This window comes from Nanorana parkeri, unplaced genomic scaffold (assembly GCF_000935625.1).
Source record: "Nanorana parkeri isolate BGI_ZX_2015 unplaced genomic scaffold, ASM93562v1 scaffold490, whole genome shotgun sequence".
Taxonomy (NCBI): Eukaryota; Metazoa; Chordata; class Amphibia; order Anura; family Dicroglossidae; genus Nanorana; species Nanorana parkeri.
This window is the reverse complement of record NW_017306758.1, coordinates 741,806-758,927: the sequence shown is the minus strand read 5'-3', so window position 1 is coordinate 758,927 and position 17,122 is coordinate 741,806. Positions and strand designations below refer to the sequence as shown.

The 17,122-nt window shown below is 43.4% G+C and overlaps 1 protein-coding gene across 1 annotated transcript; it reads right to left on the bottom strand.

Moving 5' to 3' along the window:
* Window positions 1–1,991: 1,991 nt before the first annotated feature.
* TIMM10 (translocase of inner mitochondrial membrane 10 homolog (yeast)) lies at window positions 1,992–16,522 on the bottom strand. The gene is made up of 2 exons (XM_018560947.1): window positions 16,408–16,522; window positions 1,992–2,392 (listed from the first exon to the last, which is right to left on the bottom strand). The coding sequence occupies exons 1-2, from the start codon at window positions 16,476–16,478 to the stop codon at window positions 2,188–2,190; spliced, it is 276 nt and encodes a 91-aa protein (XP_018416449.1). The 5' UTR covers window positions 16,479–16,522; the 3' UTR covers window positions 1,992–2,187.
* Between the last annotated feature and the right edge of the window lie 600 nt (window positions 16,523–17,122).

Sequence of the window (17,122 nt, the reverse complement as noted above, 5' to 3'; positions counted from 1 at the left end):
ACACGATGCTCCATAAGGATTAGCCACATCAATCAGGTTAATTGAGAGACTCACAGCTTGGACACAATTGGTGTGATGGTTCGAATGGCATAGGATGATCGTGCGGTTCAGGCCGGCATATGCAAATGCATAACTTGAAACTTTCTATTACTCTGCAATCTTTCGCCTCCTTCTCTCTGTGATAATTCAATTAAAATGTTGGTTGTTAGTTGCACCACTGCGCATATAGGATAGTGAAAAAACATTCCTGATATCCAAGAATGCCATAATGGAATTGATTTCTGTGGCTGATATTAAAATAACCATAAATCCGATTACAAAAACTAATATAAATTGATCACAGTAATATAAATGAATCTATAAAATGAATGAGAACACTAAATTCCATGATGGCATTCTTGGATATCAAGAATGTTTTTTCACTGTCCTATATGTGCAGTGGTGCAACTACCGTGTTTCCCCGAAAATAAGACACTGTCTTATATATTTTTTGGCTCAAAAAAACACACTAGGTCTTATTTTCGGGGTAGGTCTTATTTTTTTTTTAATATATAACAATCCAAAGTTAATGCAAATCCAAATTAAATAATCAAAAATGGCAAAGTTAAGAATAGGGTGATCAGGGCAATCAGGGGTGCCATACCTTTCCAAGAGAGCTTTCACTATAGATTCCTCAGGCGGAGTGCATTTGGTATCAATCCGCCTGTGACAGGAGTCGGCGCTATAGAGGAGGCATTGGCTTATGCGGCTCTGCTCCATGTGCTGCCGCCTAGCTTCCTCTAGTACTGGCTTCATTTGCACCACTGATTCTCTCCCGTGGCTCTTCAGGTTCCCCCCTTATGCCACCACCGGCCCTGGCAATGGTCACAACTAGGTCTTATTTTCGGGGTAGGTCTTATATTTTAGCAATTCCCAAAAATAGTACTAGGTCTTATTTTCGGGGTAGGTCTTATTTTCAGGGAAACAGGGTACCAACCAAAATTCAAATTTAATTATCACAGAGAGAAGGAGTAATAGGATGTGTCAAGTTATGCATTAGCATATGGGGTGATCATGCGGTTCAGGCCGGCATATGCTAATGCCTAACTTGACACTTCCTATTACTCGGCAATCTTTCGCCTCATCCTGGGAATGTTATATCATCCTGGGAATGTTATCAGCAGAGCATTGATGGGAAATATCATCTTTAAGCTCACAAGATGTCAGGGAAAGTGCCTGGTCACATGTCTTAGTCATATGTGCCAGATTTCAAAGAAGTAAAAGGAGATCTAGCAACCTGCCCTTAGTTAAAATGGCCGCTGTCAGAAGACTGGGAAAGAAAAGAAAATTAAGGTACGCAAAAAATAAAAAGCCTGCAATTATCTAGACTGTGGCGAGTAACTCTTAAGGCCTGGCTAGTAGCTCAGGACTTGAAATTTTGAGCCCTGGGTTAAGTTATGCTATGTGAGTGGGCACATGTAACAAATATAAATAGGTGTTATCCCAATTTGGCTGCAAAAGTGGTCATATACGTTAAAGCAGTTTACTTACCTGATCCCCCAGTAGTTGGCATTCAACTTTCTCATCTCCACTCTGTGGAATGTCCCTTGGCATCCATATGTCTAATGCAGGGATATGGCTATTAAACTTGATGTTGCCAATGGGCCTCCGACTGCTGGAGCAGAGTGGGGAAGAGACTGTTTGACGGGTGTCGCACAGAAGAGGACGCTCCTCAACTGGACACAAACCATTATAAAAACGACATTATTAGTAAACTGGAAAACAATCAAAACAGGAAGTGATGGAAACTATCCCTAAAGCAGACAAAGATAGCAGAAAGTCCCCATTATGTCTAATATTAAAATGTTTAAAAATGTTTTGTCCGGGGTTAGGCTTTAAGATTTAGAGTACTGGTTATAGTAGGTAAGGAAAAAAATATATATTGTGATGCAATTAATACTGAAACATTTCTCCTCATCAATTACACCATAGAGTACAAAATGAGTACAAAAAAAATACAGAGTGCCATATGTATTAAACATGACATGACAGGTTCTGTTGTCTAGAACAAGCGGCTGCCTCTGTACAACATAAAAGTGATTGCCTGATTGGTTGTTTTTAACATCCAACAGTTTAACTTTTTAAGATGGTTTTAATAATAAGGCCTGATATAACATATGGAATGGTCAAGCTCCAAAAGATGAAAAACTATTGTGCATGTCCCATCCCCTGTTGCATTTTCTTCATTAGTTCCTCATCTTGCATAGACAGCTCAGTGAGTTTCTTGCCCATCCGCTCATGAATATCCAGGTACTTTGAGACACAGCGGTCCAGGCAAACACTTTCTCCTTTAGACAGCTCTGGCTCCTTATAGTGAGGAGGAACACACTTTTTGTGACAGGCTCCAGTCATTCTAGAGAAAAGAGAGGAGAAAAAAATACATACATAAAGACAGCCTTCCCATCGCTGAAAGTATCATTTGTATTGTGTAAAGAGGAATTAAAGGTATATAAAGCATATGGGGTTGATTTATAAAGCCTTTGCAGTTATGCGAAGGAGATTCAATGTACATAATGGCCACTAGATGGAGGTGAGGAGCATCGGAATTCACTACGCTCCTTGGCTCTATCTAGTGGCCATAATGTGCAGCGAAGCTCATTCACATAGTTGGTGGCTGTGCAAACGGTTTATTAACCCTAGTGTCGCTGCCTGCCTGAATCCCAGCGGGGAGGAAAGAAAGCAGGGATGCGCTGATGTATCGGCAGGAAAATGGCACTTTGGGCATTTAGTCAAAAGTGTCATTTTCGGCGGCCGACATATCGGTGCATCCCTAGTTATAATACCAGTAACAGTTGACCATGGAATATTTTGTAGCATGGAAATTTCACGGCTGGACTTATTGCACAAGTGGCAACCTATCACGGTGCCATGCTTTAATTCATTAAGCTCCTGAAAGCGACCCATTCTTTCACAAATGTTTGTAGAAGCAGTCTGCATGCCTAGGTGCTGGATTTTATACACATGTGGCCATGGAGGGGATTGGAACACCTGAAGGTGTCCCAATACTTTTGGCAAAATAGTGTATCTTCAAGGATTTTGCCACTGCGGTTGAATGGCAGATCTGATTTTCTAGTTTTCTTGGATAAAATTACATGGTTTAGGGAGCTTTGTCTCAGAACCTAGAACTTTCTTCCAAGAAAGGATATCTGTGTTTGAAGCATTTATGCATTAATAATTTTCAATCTGGAAACTTTCATTCTATTTTAATTAAGGGCTTAATTGCTGTGATCTTTATTGCTGGTCTCTCCTCATATTTATTAATCATGTAGTACATTATTTTAATTAATTAGTGTTATCTGCTGTGAAAGCAAAGTTAGTTTTCCTATCTTTTAATTTGGGGCAACTGTCATCCTCAAAACAAAAACACTCTCCCAATGCTTTTGAAAAAAAACTAGGGGGCAAACTCTCACAGGAATCAGCATAGGCACTGGAACTGGAAGGGGGCCTTGTTTTGTGTTGGGAATGTGCAGAGACAGTGGAATAACAGCAAACATTGTGGGAGTTAGGTGACTGAACTGTGAAAAATATGTGAGACTTTTCCTTTAACAGAAGACCATATCCCTTTTGCAAAAGTCTACAATGGACTGCAACATGGACAGTCTCTTTGCTTACAATTTAGTAAGTACAAATCACACACAACCTATTCTCTACAGCCACCGCACCGCTTGGCTGTTTACATTTTGAGTTTACCGCTGACAGTCGTCCCCCCCTTTCATGAGTGGACGGGGCTAACATGCTGTTTTTAGAGGCCATGTTACATTCAAGAAGCTCCCGGCCGGCCGCTTAATTACAACAGCCGGCCGGGAAACAGTTAAGAAGGGATTTAATAAAAGGGAGTTTAAATCAAAATGAATACTGATTGATACTTGGTACCTCCTGTTTGTAGCATTCCTACTATATATTTTTTGCCCAAGATACATAAAGACCAAAAATGCACCAGAGGTAGACCCATAATAAGTAGGATTGGTTCTATGCAATCTCGTATTGGCAAATAGATTGATATCTTTTTGCAGCCGATGGTACATAAAACTGCAGCCCCCCAAAGAGGTGTAAAAAGACACCACCTAGGCAAAAAAAAGAGGGTCTGAGAACTACCCTTATGCAAGCCAAAACAGAGGCAGGCAAAACAAGGCAGGCAAAGGCGAACACCGCTGCACCAAGGCAATGAGCATCCAAAGGCCAACGCCAGAGAGAAGATCAAAAAGAATAACTTACGCTGAAAGAGAGACTGCTGCAAAATGGGACGAACCAAGAAATGTGAGTCAATGGATGCTGAAAACGAGCAATAGTCTCACATGCCCTGGGCATAGAATATACCACAGAGTCTGACAGCCCCCTATCCTGCGCCACCTGGCTAGCATTAGCCACACCGTAAAGGCCAGTGACAGCAAGGAGGATTAAAATTCTGCCTCGCAACAGAAGAAGATCTGGCCGTAAAGGGAGCTGCCAAGGAACATCTGTGACCATGTGCATCAGGTCCGCATACAGAAGATAAGATCATCAGGGCAGGAAACACATAACCACGAACCATGCACCACCAAGCGTCCACTGTATCTGGCTAAGGAACCAAAGCCATGGACACAAACCACTCAAATTTCGATCAAGAAGGGAGTCCAGAAGATCCACATCCAGATGCCCTACCTTTGGCACCTCTGCATAAACGCCCCTGGAAGTAGGACCAATTCCCCATGATCCAACCCTTTTTGTGACACTTCCAGCGCAGCAGGTGATGCCATGCGTCACCCAGACGATAGGCATATGTTCTGGGCAAGGAAATGTGCGACTGAACCCTGATGGGATGCCCACACAGAAGATCATCCAACGAAGAAAACAAAAACCGATCGCTCAAAGTCACCCAGCTAAGCTGTTGATTGAAGATCAATGAAAAAACAAAGAAAAAAGAAAGTAAAAGAAAAGAACTCCAGATCCCCAGCAGGGAGCTAGGTTCTTACACCTCGAGGCTAGGCAAAAACTGAGCTACTTCTAAGTGAGGGGTTAAGCTACCTCTAAAGGGTTGAGCCACCAGCAGGGGCTGCCCCCAAGGTTGTGCTTTGCTGTTTTTTTTGTCTGCCTAACCTCCTACTCCTGCAAATGGCATATAACCCTTCCGTAAAATTAAGATTCGGCTGTGTCCTTCAATGAACGTAAGAGAAATACAATTTTTGGACCTTTATATATTAATAAAGATTGGTATCAGACCATTTCGAAAGACATGTTGAACTGTTACCAAGCAGAATACCTAGCTATTATACATCAGGCCTTCCTTAATGATCTTATCACTAAGGAAACGTTGGAGTATCTGGATGTTAAATTCCCACAGACACCCACGTTTTATTGCCTGCCCAAGACGCACAAAAGCCTCACTGACCCTACAGGGAGACCGATTGTGTCGGGGGTGGGCAGACTCACTGAAAAAGCGAGCCGACTAGTGGACAGCCATCTCCGCCCTCATGTTACAGCTTTACCTTCTTATCTAAAAGACACTTCAGATTTATTGAAACAACTAGATGGGATCATGATTCCCCCCGACTCTTGGCTTATGGCTGTTGACGTTGAAGCCCTTTACTGCAGCATCCCCCACTGCAAGGGTCTACCTATCATTAGACAGTTTCTTCAGGAGCGAACTAATACTTCTTCTCTTTCTAATAGATTTATTTTGGAGTTCATCCTAAGACATAATGTCTTCATTTTCAATGGTTCCCACTACCTCCAGATACAGGGCGTAGCAATGGGCACTTGTTGTGCCCCTTCCTACGCCAATCTGTATCTGGGGGGGTGGGAGAGAGACCTTTTTTCCCCAGGAGGATATTACAGGCATACTGGAGTTTGTGCTGTCATGGTCTAGATATATCGACGATATCTTTATGGTGTGGGCAAGCACCGGAGAACAACTGGATCTTTTTATTGAATCCTTACAAATCAACGAATATAATTTGAAATTCACGATGACCTGCCACCAGAGATCTATTGCTTTCCTCGATGTGCGTGTAGGGGTAGAAGAGGATGGATCTATTTTTACCAACCTCTACAGAAAGGAAATGGCGGGTAATACCATTTTACACGCCTCAAGTGCCCACCCCCTGCCTCTAAAAAAACAGTATACCTTTCAGCCAATATCTGCGTCTTAGACGTATATGTGCGGCTGATGATCTATCTGAGGAGGAGGCGAAAAAACTTAGAGATAGATTAGTATTGAGGGGCTATAGCAAGAAACTCCTTAAGAGAGCATATCAACGGATCAGGACCCAGAAACGTGAGAAATTGATCTACTCTTTGAGAAAAGAATGTGTAGATCCTGGGAAAACCTCCAAGGTACGCTTCATCACGCGTTACTCTAATCAACATACTAAGATCAGAAACATTCTGGAGAAACATTGGCATTTGCTTTTGGAGGATTCCAGTATCTCTAAATTCCTGGGCCCTAAACCTGAAGTTGTATATAGGCGCTCCAAATCTCTGAGAGACCAATTGACACAGTCATTATCTATCACAGGCTGAAATCAGCACCAGAAGGGATAATGATACCTTCTGTTGTCAACATTGCAATCTCTGCAAGTATATTAAACAAGGTAACTAAACTATCTAATGGCAGACTATGGTTCCCTAGATACCATATTGCTTGTAACACTAAGGGAATTGTTTATTTAATGTCATGCATCTGTGGAGCATTCTATATTGGTAAAACAATTAGACTATTCCCAAGAAGGATTCAGGACCATGTATATCTGACCCTGAATGGTAAGATGACCACACCGGTTAGCCGACATATCGGACTATACAATAACTTCAACCCCGGGGTTCTGTCCATTTATGGTTTGGAATACATTGAGAATAGTATACAGGGTGGTAACTTAGACCAGAAAGTTCTCCGTAAAGAGATGGGTTGGATTTACAAACTCCATGCCACTAAACCCCCTGGTCTTAATGAGGCCTTGAGCTTTAAACCATTCCTCTAGATCTATAGGGATCTATGATCAAAAAGAGGATTAGCTCTCCTCCACACCTAACTTTCTTTTCTCTTCTCTCGACTTTGCTAAGTGCTGATGTGCAATTGTTAATATGTAGTTATTGTATCATGTTTCATATATTGTGCATATTTTCTATCCTATGTTATAATGCTTACATTATTTGTTTGATATTATGTATTAAAATATATCTTTTATTTATGACCCGAGATACAATGCCACATCTGCCTGCCTCAGTGGGCTGTCACCTTTGCCGGCCGCAGCGCGGGGCGGTCATTCCCTGTGCCCATCTTTGGCCAGGAATTGGGGGAGACACTTTCCATCCTAGATGGGGACCTTCTGTTCCCCCTCTTCCCAGTACATATGGGCATTGTCGTTCTTTGCAACGACTGGCAGCAATGTATTCCCCGGCAAATAACATCCTGTCTTGATGTCAAACCCTCTTCTGCCTGGGGTGGGAGTGTCCCGCTAGTCTACCGCCCATTGGCTGTAGATCGGGACACTCTAGGTAGTCAGGTGACCATCCACGTCACACGCTGCTGCCTATAAGCTTGCACGCCGCCGCCGGTGCTTGCAGTGTACGGCTGGAGACGGCCCCACACGTACCGGCGGCTTCTGGTGTCGGAGGATTTCAGGAGGATGCCCTGAGGCTTTACCATACCTAAACCCCTTATCCTTGTTGTGTCCCTTGTGGTAAGCAATGGTCTCACTAGTGCTGTGAGCCTTAATCTTTTCTTATGGATTATCTGGCCTTTTATATAGGTTTTACATATAAATATATATCTATATTATTTCTTTATTCTCAGCTATCACCTTGGGCACTAACTGAGGCGTACATACCACCCACTACTAGTATCTCCGTATATACAGATTTACCTCAGCTCTCCATCCTCCCCCACCCTGGGAATACGTGCCCTCTTGACCCGCCTGCGTTCTGGTGTGTGCATCTGTTGACCTCACACTGAGGGGGTAAGAGTGTTTGGCACCTCTCGGTAGTAATGCTTTATTAATTAACATGTCTTATGTTGGAGCACTCATGTTTCTTTTTCTATGATCTCCAGATCACCTGGAGATCCTTATGCACCCTAGTGAAGAATTCGAAGGACAAAGTGGAAAAAAAAAAAAGGATAGAGCTAAACTACTGGAGCCCAAACTTAAGGAAAAAAGGGGAAAATACTTTTATTACTGATTACACAGTACAGAGATGTGGAAAAGGATCAGGGGATCCTGTTGAAAGATACAGTTTTGAGACTTTCGATTCCTAAAAGACCCTTGGTTATTTATAGAAAAGGCCCTTCCCTGAAGGATAAGTTCGTTCACAATGTTGATCCACCAGAAGTGAAATCTACCATTTTTGGTAAAGTGGGTTTCTACCCATGCAAGAGGTGACTGGGATGTAAGAACGCTAAAGAAAGAGTGGCAAGGAAGATATCCGGGTTTCAGTCCACATATACAGGTAGGCAATTTGAAATTAAAGAATTTTTCTCCTGTTACGTCCATGTTACCTACATATTGGAATGTCCATGGGGATACCAATATGTAGGGAGAACTACAAGGTGAATTAGGGTGAGAATACAGGAGCATATTACGAACATATTAACAACATAGTGTGTTAAAAAACTTAGTTCATAAGTCCAAAGAACTTATTTTTTAAGAAATAGGGGTTTTTAAAAAATGGCAAGGTTCTAATCTTACAAGCAACACAAAACCCTGAGCTTTTTTCTAGTTAAATATTTAAACAATCGATCACTCGCCCCCCCGCATAAGACAAACAAGCACCTTAAGTGCACATAGCCTATTCTCCCTCTAAATTAGATTATTCCAATTTAATATATATTTCAGTGGTGGTAAAAGTAGGATCTTTATCCATCAGACTCGTCAGAATAGTCTGAGCCTGCTGTACAGATGACATGCTAAATGTCATCAGAGACTTAGTGTAGAAAACAACCACCAGAGATAAGAATCATGACAAAACATTCAGCTCACCCCATTGATCATAGCTCAGTGCAGAGTCTGGAGGGGTGGAGGATTGGTGGGCGGAGACTGGGAGGATTTTAAAGTGATGTGAGAGAGCTTCAGGCTAGGTTCACACCTGATGCTGAGCTGTTTTCGGACGGTTGTTGCACATTTTCGATCGCGCGACTGTAAAGCGTGCAGTTGTTACTCGTTTTTCAATGCAAACCGCACGACAACCCGCCCGAAAATAGCTCCTGCACCTTTTCGTGCGAGTGGTGATTTTCGGTTGCGTGACAAAACAACATTACTTCAATGTGAATCTGTGTTTTGCGTGATAAATCGCCTAGGTGTGCACCGGCCCCCATAGTTCTCATGTCTGATCGTAGCTGCCGCGCAGTCAGGAGTCGCCCAGGTGTGCACCGATCGCGCTGTGGGTGCCATTATTTTCCAGTGGCACCCCAGTTGCGCCAGACGGATTGCGCGGTTTCCCGCCACAATTCCGAACAGCCGCGCGTTGTGTATCGCAGAAAGTACAAGTACCTTTTTTCTGCGATACGCGATGCATGGCTGAGTTAACCGTGATCATGTTCAGAAGCACGGGCGGAATCACGGTGGGAAACCGCACGATACGCCAGGCGCGACTGGGGTGCCATTAAAAAGAAAAGGCACCCACAGCCAGATCGGTTCACACCTATGCGACTCCTGACCGTGCGGAACTGTGCATGATTGCCGAGCGGTGGGGTGTCGCATAGGTGTGCATCGGCTGTCCTGGAAGACTATTGGAAATAGAGTTACTGGTAAGTTCTGACTCTGGGTTTCCCATTAAAGTCTTCCAGGACAGTATCATGACAGGATAAACAAGAACTTACCCAATCTAGGGTGGGACCACAGCTTGAAGTTCCTTACGACCAAATGCTTGATCCCCCTGCAGAATTGAGATCTAAGCGATAATGCTTGACGAAGGTAAAGAAGCTCGTCCATGTTGCCACTTGGTAAATTTGTACCGGGGTAGCACCAGCTCTTTCGGCCCAAGAGGCTGTTAAGGCTCTAGTTGAATGTGCATTTACGAAAAAAGGAGGAGGCATCTTTAAAATATTATAGGCTTCCTCAAATAAACTGTCTTAACCAACTGACTGAGGATTTAGAAGCCTGCTCACAATGGGTTTACCCGAAAACAACACAAATATTGCATTAGATTTCCTAAATTCCTTAGACACCTGTAAGTAACAAAGCAGACAATGTCTAACACCTAAAGAGCTAAAAGAGAACTCCTTACTATTAGCAGGATTAGAACAAAAAGTAGGTAGGATAATTTCATGTAACCTGTGGAAAGTAGAGGATACCTTTGGTAAAAAGGCAGGATCTGTCCTTAGAATTATACGAGCCTCAAAAATCGATAAGAGTGGCTCTTTGATGGACAGCGCTTGGAGCTCACTTATTGTACGGGCCGAACTTATAGCAATCAGAAAAATTGTCTTCAAAGTAAGATTCTGAGGACTCATCCAAGGGTTCAAAAGGAGGACCTGTGAGACCCTCTAGTACCGTAGACAAATCCCATTGGGGAATGGCTCGCACAGCAATAGGCCTGATTCTCTTAAGGGCCTTAAAAAATCTAGCTGATCTGAAGATCTTTGGCCACGGACACTTGAAGAAATACACTGAGCGCTGACACCTGTACTTTAAGTGTACTGAGTGCTAATCCTTTTTCAGCCCCCTCTTGGAGGAAATACAAAATTGCTGGAATGTCAGAGTCTCGGCTAAATTTACTTCTCCAGGAGTTAAAAGTTTTCCATATTTTGCCATAAATCTTCCCCGTCAGTGGCTTACGACTATGAAGAAGCGTATCAATGGCTTTACTGGAAAGACCATTTGCTCTTAATATGTCTTTCTCAGATAAAAGGCTGTTAGGCTGAAACTGAGAACTTCCGGATGAAAAACGGGGCCTGAGATATGAGGTCTTGCTAATCTGTCCAGAGCGTGATTCCACTTTCTCAGAAACAAATGCTGCAAAGGTTTCTGATGAAATCGAGCCCACTTCACTGCGGGTAAACAAGCAGTCATGAGCCTCACATCATCTCTCAAGGACACTGAATGACTCCCCTGAAGCCGACTGACCACTAAAGAAACCGTTACAATCTTCTCCTGAGGAAGGAAAGCGTTTTGATTCACAGTATTTGAGATATAACCTAGGTAAGTAATTACTTGTGATGGAACTAGATTAGATTTTTGAAGATTAAAATTCATCCCAGGTCCTGCAACCATTAAATCCCTCTCCAACTGACTGCCCAAGGTTGCTGATAACAGGATGTTGTCTAAATAGGGAATGATGTTGACTCCCTGAAGTCTCAAGGGTACCTTCAAGAATCAGGGGTACTAACTCACAGCACATCAGGGTATGCCAAGGCAAATTTTATGCGTTTGTCAACAAGTGACATGTTTCTGAAACCGCCTTTCTCTGTTTAGTGAGTGCTACAGACTAGTCCGCAAAAAGGAGTAAGTTGTGGCCCCCAGCAATCAGGTGGTGTTGGCTACTGTAGGCCTGCAGCAACAGGTGTCTGTCAGAAAAGTCCAGGTAATGGATGATAACAGGCCTCGGTTTCTGGCGATCCTTAGGGGGCCTAGCCTGTGTGCACGTTCCACCTTGCACATATAAGATAAGCCCAAGGCTTGCGGAATCACAACTGAACAGAAATGGGCTAGATCGCTTGGCGACACAGATTTAATCTAAATATGCATATAAGGGACGATATCACCTCAAATAATGGGGAAGACGTGGAAACCTTATGGCTGGAGCTAGATATGATGGACACTAGCCCTAAACTTCTCGTGGGTATTTGCTATAATGTGCCTCAGGGTTCTGTGCTGGGTCCCATATTGTTCAACTTATTTATTAATGACATCGGGGAGGGTGTTAACAGCGATATTTCCGTGTTTGCGGATGACACCAAAATAGGGAGGGTAATAGACACGGACTTAGACATTATAACATTACAGGAGGACCTGGATAAAATAGGGGAGTGTGCATTAATATGGCAGATGAGGTTTAATGTTGATAAATGCAAAGTAATGCACTTTGGAAATAAAAATAAACAAATGGGTTATACAATTATGGGTATGCCGCTAGGAAAGTCAGAAATGGAGAAAGATTTGGGGGTCATTGTAGCCCACAAACTGAAACGTAGCTTGCAGTGCCAGGCTGCTGTAAACAAAGCTAGTAGGGTTTTGTCCTGTATTAAGAAGGGGATGTATTGCAGGGACAAGTCTATAATTTTGCACTTTATAGATCATTGGTTCGACCGCATCTGGAGTACGCGGTCCAGTTCTGGTCACTAGTACTAAGAAAAGATGTCCTTGAGCTGGAAAAAGTCCAAAGGAGGGCAACCAAACTAATTAGGGGTATGGAGGACCAGAGCTATGAGACGAGGCTACTAAATTTTAACATGTTCACATTGGAGGTGAGGAGATTAAGGGGGGATATGATTTCCATGTACAAGATGTTCAATGGTGGTAGCAACATTAGCGACAAAGTATTTAAAATTAACTCAATTACAAAAACTAGAGCCCACCACCTAAAATTGGTGGAAAAAAAATTCCAGCGCAAGGGGCGAAGGGGGTTCTTCACAGTTAGAGCGGTTAGGGTCTGGAACTCACTGCCGCAGGCAGTGATTTCAGCTAAGAGTGTGGAATTGTTCAAGAAACTCGATTTCCTAAGGGACCGTAATATACAGGGGTATAAGTACTCCTAAGAAGGAGATCCTATAGGTTGGACTTGATGGACTAATGTCTTTATTCAACCTCAAATACTATGTAAAATTTGGGCAGGCCCACTATGCACAGATTGTTTGACGCAATCTGTTTTACAGATCGTTGCGTTTATCCAGAAGCTATTGAATAGATTCAGTGGTTTGCCCATTATATATATATGCAGGGAATGGACACGATCTTCCACATCACAATCTTTTTTCAGCCGCTTGCAAACGTTTCCCATGGGAATCTAGTGCAGCATTGATAGGGCCCAAGTGCTGGGTGATGACATCAAAAATGGTGGATGTGATGTCCAATTTCAGGAAAGAAGCTATGGATGAGGCTAGAGCCTGATAATCCACAGACACTGTGGGATTTGCAGGGGGTGACTCACCAGCAGATTCAGAGAGCTGCATGGGCTGTCCATCTCCCGGATCCTCCATCATGGATGGATCAGTGTCGCTGCCCGAGGAGAGAGTGTCTAGTCGGCTTCGAGCGGGATAAAAACGTCTTCATTGCTCGCGTAGGTATAGGGTGAGTGTACCGGTAACCTTTAAGCGTGTGGGATCGTGCTGTGTCGGTCGGTGGGACGGAGCTTTGGGGAACACAGCTTATCCCATTAGGCGCCGGAACCGGAGGTTTTGTGAATTTCAATTTTTATGAACACAAAACGTAGCAAGGATCTAAGAAGTAGTGGTAAGTAAAAGAACATGAAAAAGAAGCTGGAGACGGAGAGAAAAAGGAACAGAACAGAGATAGAGGGGATAAAAAAGGGCTGCAGATAAGCAAGGGGGTAAGAGAAGTACTTCACACCCCGGGGACAGCAGGGTCCAATGACCGACAGGGCACTGAAGGAGTGATGTATAGTCCAAAGATTGCACGAAATGATCCCAATAGAACCAAGTACGTGAGAAGGACTGGGTCCCATCCCTGAGAGCAGCCGTGAGGTATCCCCTATCTTGAATCTCAGACACTCTGGCCAACCAATGCACCACTGTTGGCGGCGCTGATTGCTTCCACATACTGTCTCAGCAGAGACTTCACATATCTCCTGCCGGACATTGGGGTCAGATTCAGGAGGTCTTCCGCAGGGTCAGCGGTGAGGGCAACGCCCGTCAGTTGCTGAACAATCCCTAGGACCTGATTCCAAAAAGGAAAGATCTGAAGACAATCCCAAAGGACATGTAGTAGGGTGCTTTTGTGTACCAGGCAGCGCCAACATAGATCTGAATGCTGTGAAAACATTTTGGAGAGTACAGAAGGCGTCCTATACCAACATGTCATGACCTTATACGTAATAGCCTGGTACTTGTTACAGATAGATGCTTTATGAGCAAACATCAAGATTCTGTTTATTTGGTCGTCAGTAAAGGCCATCTGCAGATCCCTTTCCCACTTACGGATGAAAGGCAGATCTGCCGTGGACACAGCTTGCAGTAAGAACCTATAACCCATAGAAAGGACCTCACGGACCACGCCATAACCCCCACGCAGCTCTTTAAAAGGAGTAGTGTCCTGAGCAAATAGTGCCACGCTTGTGCAGAGATTTGAGAATGTATGAAAACTGAAGGTGCCTCCATGGGTTAAGATTGGGGACTTGAAATTCCCTAGGAAGTACAGAAGGATCATTCCACTGCCCCCGATGAATGAAAGATCGAGCCGTATCCAATCCAGCCTTAGGCAAGATCCAAAAATGTTTGTCCGTAAATCACGGGACAAACTCAGGATGGCCCAGGATAGGTGTTCGAGGAGACGGAGAGATACCACTTAAAGTGTAGAATTGTCGTACTGATAGGAGAAAGCGAAGTTCCACCGATGGGGCTCCCCGCAGTGGGAACTCTACACATTCTTGCTCTGTTTGGACCGTACTTTATTCTCCTCATGTTTACACCAATCTACTACTCGCATCAAGTGCTTAGCTAGATAATAGAGTTCCAGATCTGGGAATCCAATAGCGCCCTGGGGTTTAGCGCGCAATAGGATCTCTCCTCTGAGCCTCATCCACTTTCACTGCCATTTAAATTTCAGGAAGCCCGACCGAATCGCATGCAGGAAATTTCTAGGAATGCGAATAGGTAGTGTTTGGAAAAGGTACAAAAGACGGGGCATCACGTTCATTTTCAGAACGTTGCATCTCCCAAACCAGGATAAGGCCAGTGTCTTCCATTTCTGTAAGTCAGGGTGAAGAGACTGCTGGAACAGCAGAAAGTTCAGTTTGAAAATATGAGAGGTCTGCCGGGAGAGATGTACCCAGATAGCGGATGGCCTGTGTAGCCCCCCGAAAATTGAAGTTAGAGTAGAGCATCTGATGTAGAGAAATGTTCAGGGCTTCTTATTTTTGCAGGTTTACTTTGAAGTTGGAGAGGGAGCCATAAGTTTGTAGTTCCTGCATCAGAACTGGAAGGGATGTATGCGGTTTAGTGATAAAAAAAGAGAAGGTCGTCCGCATATGCCGCTATTTTATGCTGGCGGTTACCAATATGGAGGCGGGCAATATTAGGGTTGTTCCGGATGTGACAAGAAGGGTTCTAGGGTAAGCACAATAATTAACGGGGAAAGGTGACAACCCTGGCGAGTGCCATTTGCGCTAGTAAAGGGGCTCGAGTTGTGTCCATTAACCCTAACTACTGCGGAAGGCTTTGAGTATAACGCCTCTACCCATGTTCGTATCGATGGCGGTAGACCAATATGAGACAAGGTCAGAGACAAAAAGTCCCAGGACACCCTGTCGAACGTTTTTTCTACGTCCGTAGATAAGAGCATCATGGGGACTTCCCGCAATCTGCCATTATAAATCACGTCAATTGTGCGAACCGTATTGTCTCTAGCCTATCAGCACGGTATAAAACCGACCTGATTAGGGCAGATTATACGTTGCAAGATTGGGGTCAGTCACATAGCTAATATCTTTTCAAACAATTTAAGGTCACTATTCAATAAAGAGATAGGCCTGTAGCTAGCGCATAGTAAGCGACCTTTTTCCCGGCTTTGGAATCACTGAGATGGGGGCTGAGAGAAGTTCCGGAGGGAGGGTATGGCCTTGAGAAAGTGCATCAAATGCTTCTACAAAAGAGGATACTAATTGAGGGAGATGGGCTTTGTAATAAAATGCAGGAAGGCCATCAGGTCCCGGAGTCTACACTGGAACGTTTTTACACGTGGATCTAATTGCGCGAAAATGCACAACACACACATTTCCATGCATGTCAATGGCAACTGTTTATACCTTAGCGTTGCGTGTAGGAAAACACCTGTCACGCAAAAAGATGCAGGAGCTATTTTCAGCCGCATGTCGCGCTGTTTGGGTCCCAATAGATATCTATATGCAGGGAGAAACGCACGTTCTTAAATGTAAAAATTTGCAGAAAAATATTGCGCAAAAAACTGGGTCAAACTGAAAATGCCTGTGTGAACCAGGCCTTTAAAAGGAATAAAACAAATTGTGGCAAGACCTCTTATACAGCGGAGGATCATAATCTTCACTAACACATATTGTAATTGAATCTTCGTTAGGACTACATGTGGCATTGGATTTATAAAAAAAACTGAGAGGTAATACCTTGGAAATCTTTCAAAGACATTTAGATCACACACATTGGACACATATCCTTTGTGGATATTGAGAAATATTTAAAAGAAGGTTTTTGAAATGTACATTTTATTGAACTACATTTAGCACAAAAAGGGAATTTTTTTTTCTCACCGGTTATACATATCTGCCATCATCTCAACTTCAAGTTCTGCTGCCAGCTGCTGAGCTCTTAAGGGATCCATCTTGTTTTGGTTGTGTACCCTATATCATGCAGAATTACAGCTGCAAGACACAAACACATAGAATAAGATGCATTTTTGATCCTTTACACAAGATTAGACCGTAATAAGTTTAAGTAATCATGTCCATGATGCAAAAACGTAAGGGTTGATTGTGACAAATCAGATAAAATATAGGATAGGAGAGACAACAGCATTCAAGGACCAGTGGGTTTATAAAGCTGCCAGTAGGAGGAGGACCATAGATGCAAAAAAATAGAAAGCAATCTAAGGGTCATCTACTGGCTAAACCCTACCTATACTGTATAGCAACTGGCAGCAATCGGTGCAAGTAGCCAGTCCAATTCCAACAAAGGAAACAAGCCAAAACACAAATCAAAGGGGCAGACTAAAAATGTTATGGGGAGTCCAAAAAAGCACACATCAGCATTTAAGGGTCAGTGGGATGTCCACACGACAAGGGAAATAATACACTGACCATCCATAACAGAAAACAGAGTGAAGCCCAAGCTGTAACAGGATGAATTATATTGCTGCCTGCAGAACTTTGGTGCCATTGCTAGCATTTGCCAATGCAGCCACATCAACCTTAAGAAGATTAATACATTTGTGCACTTACGAACACCCTGCAGACCTGAGCCACCAAG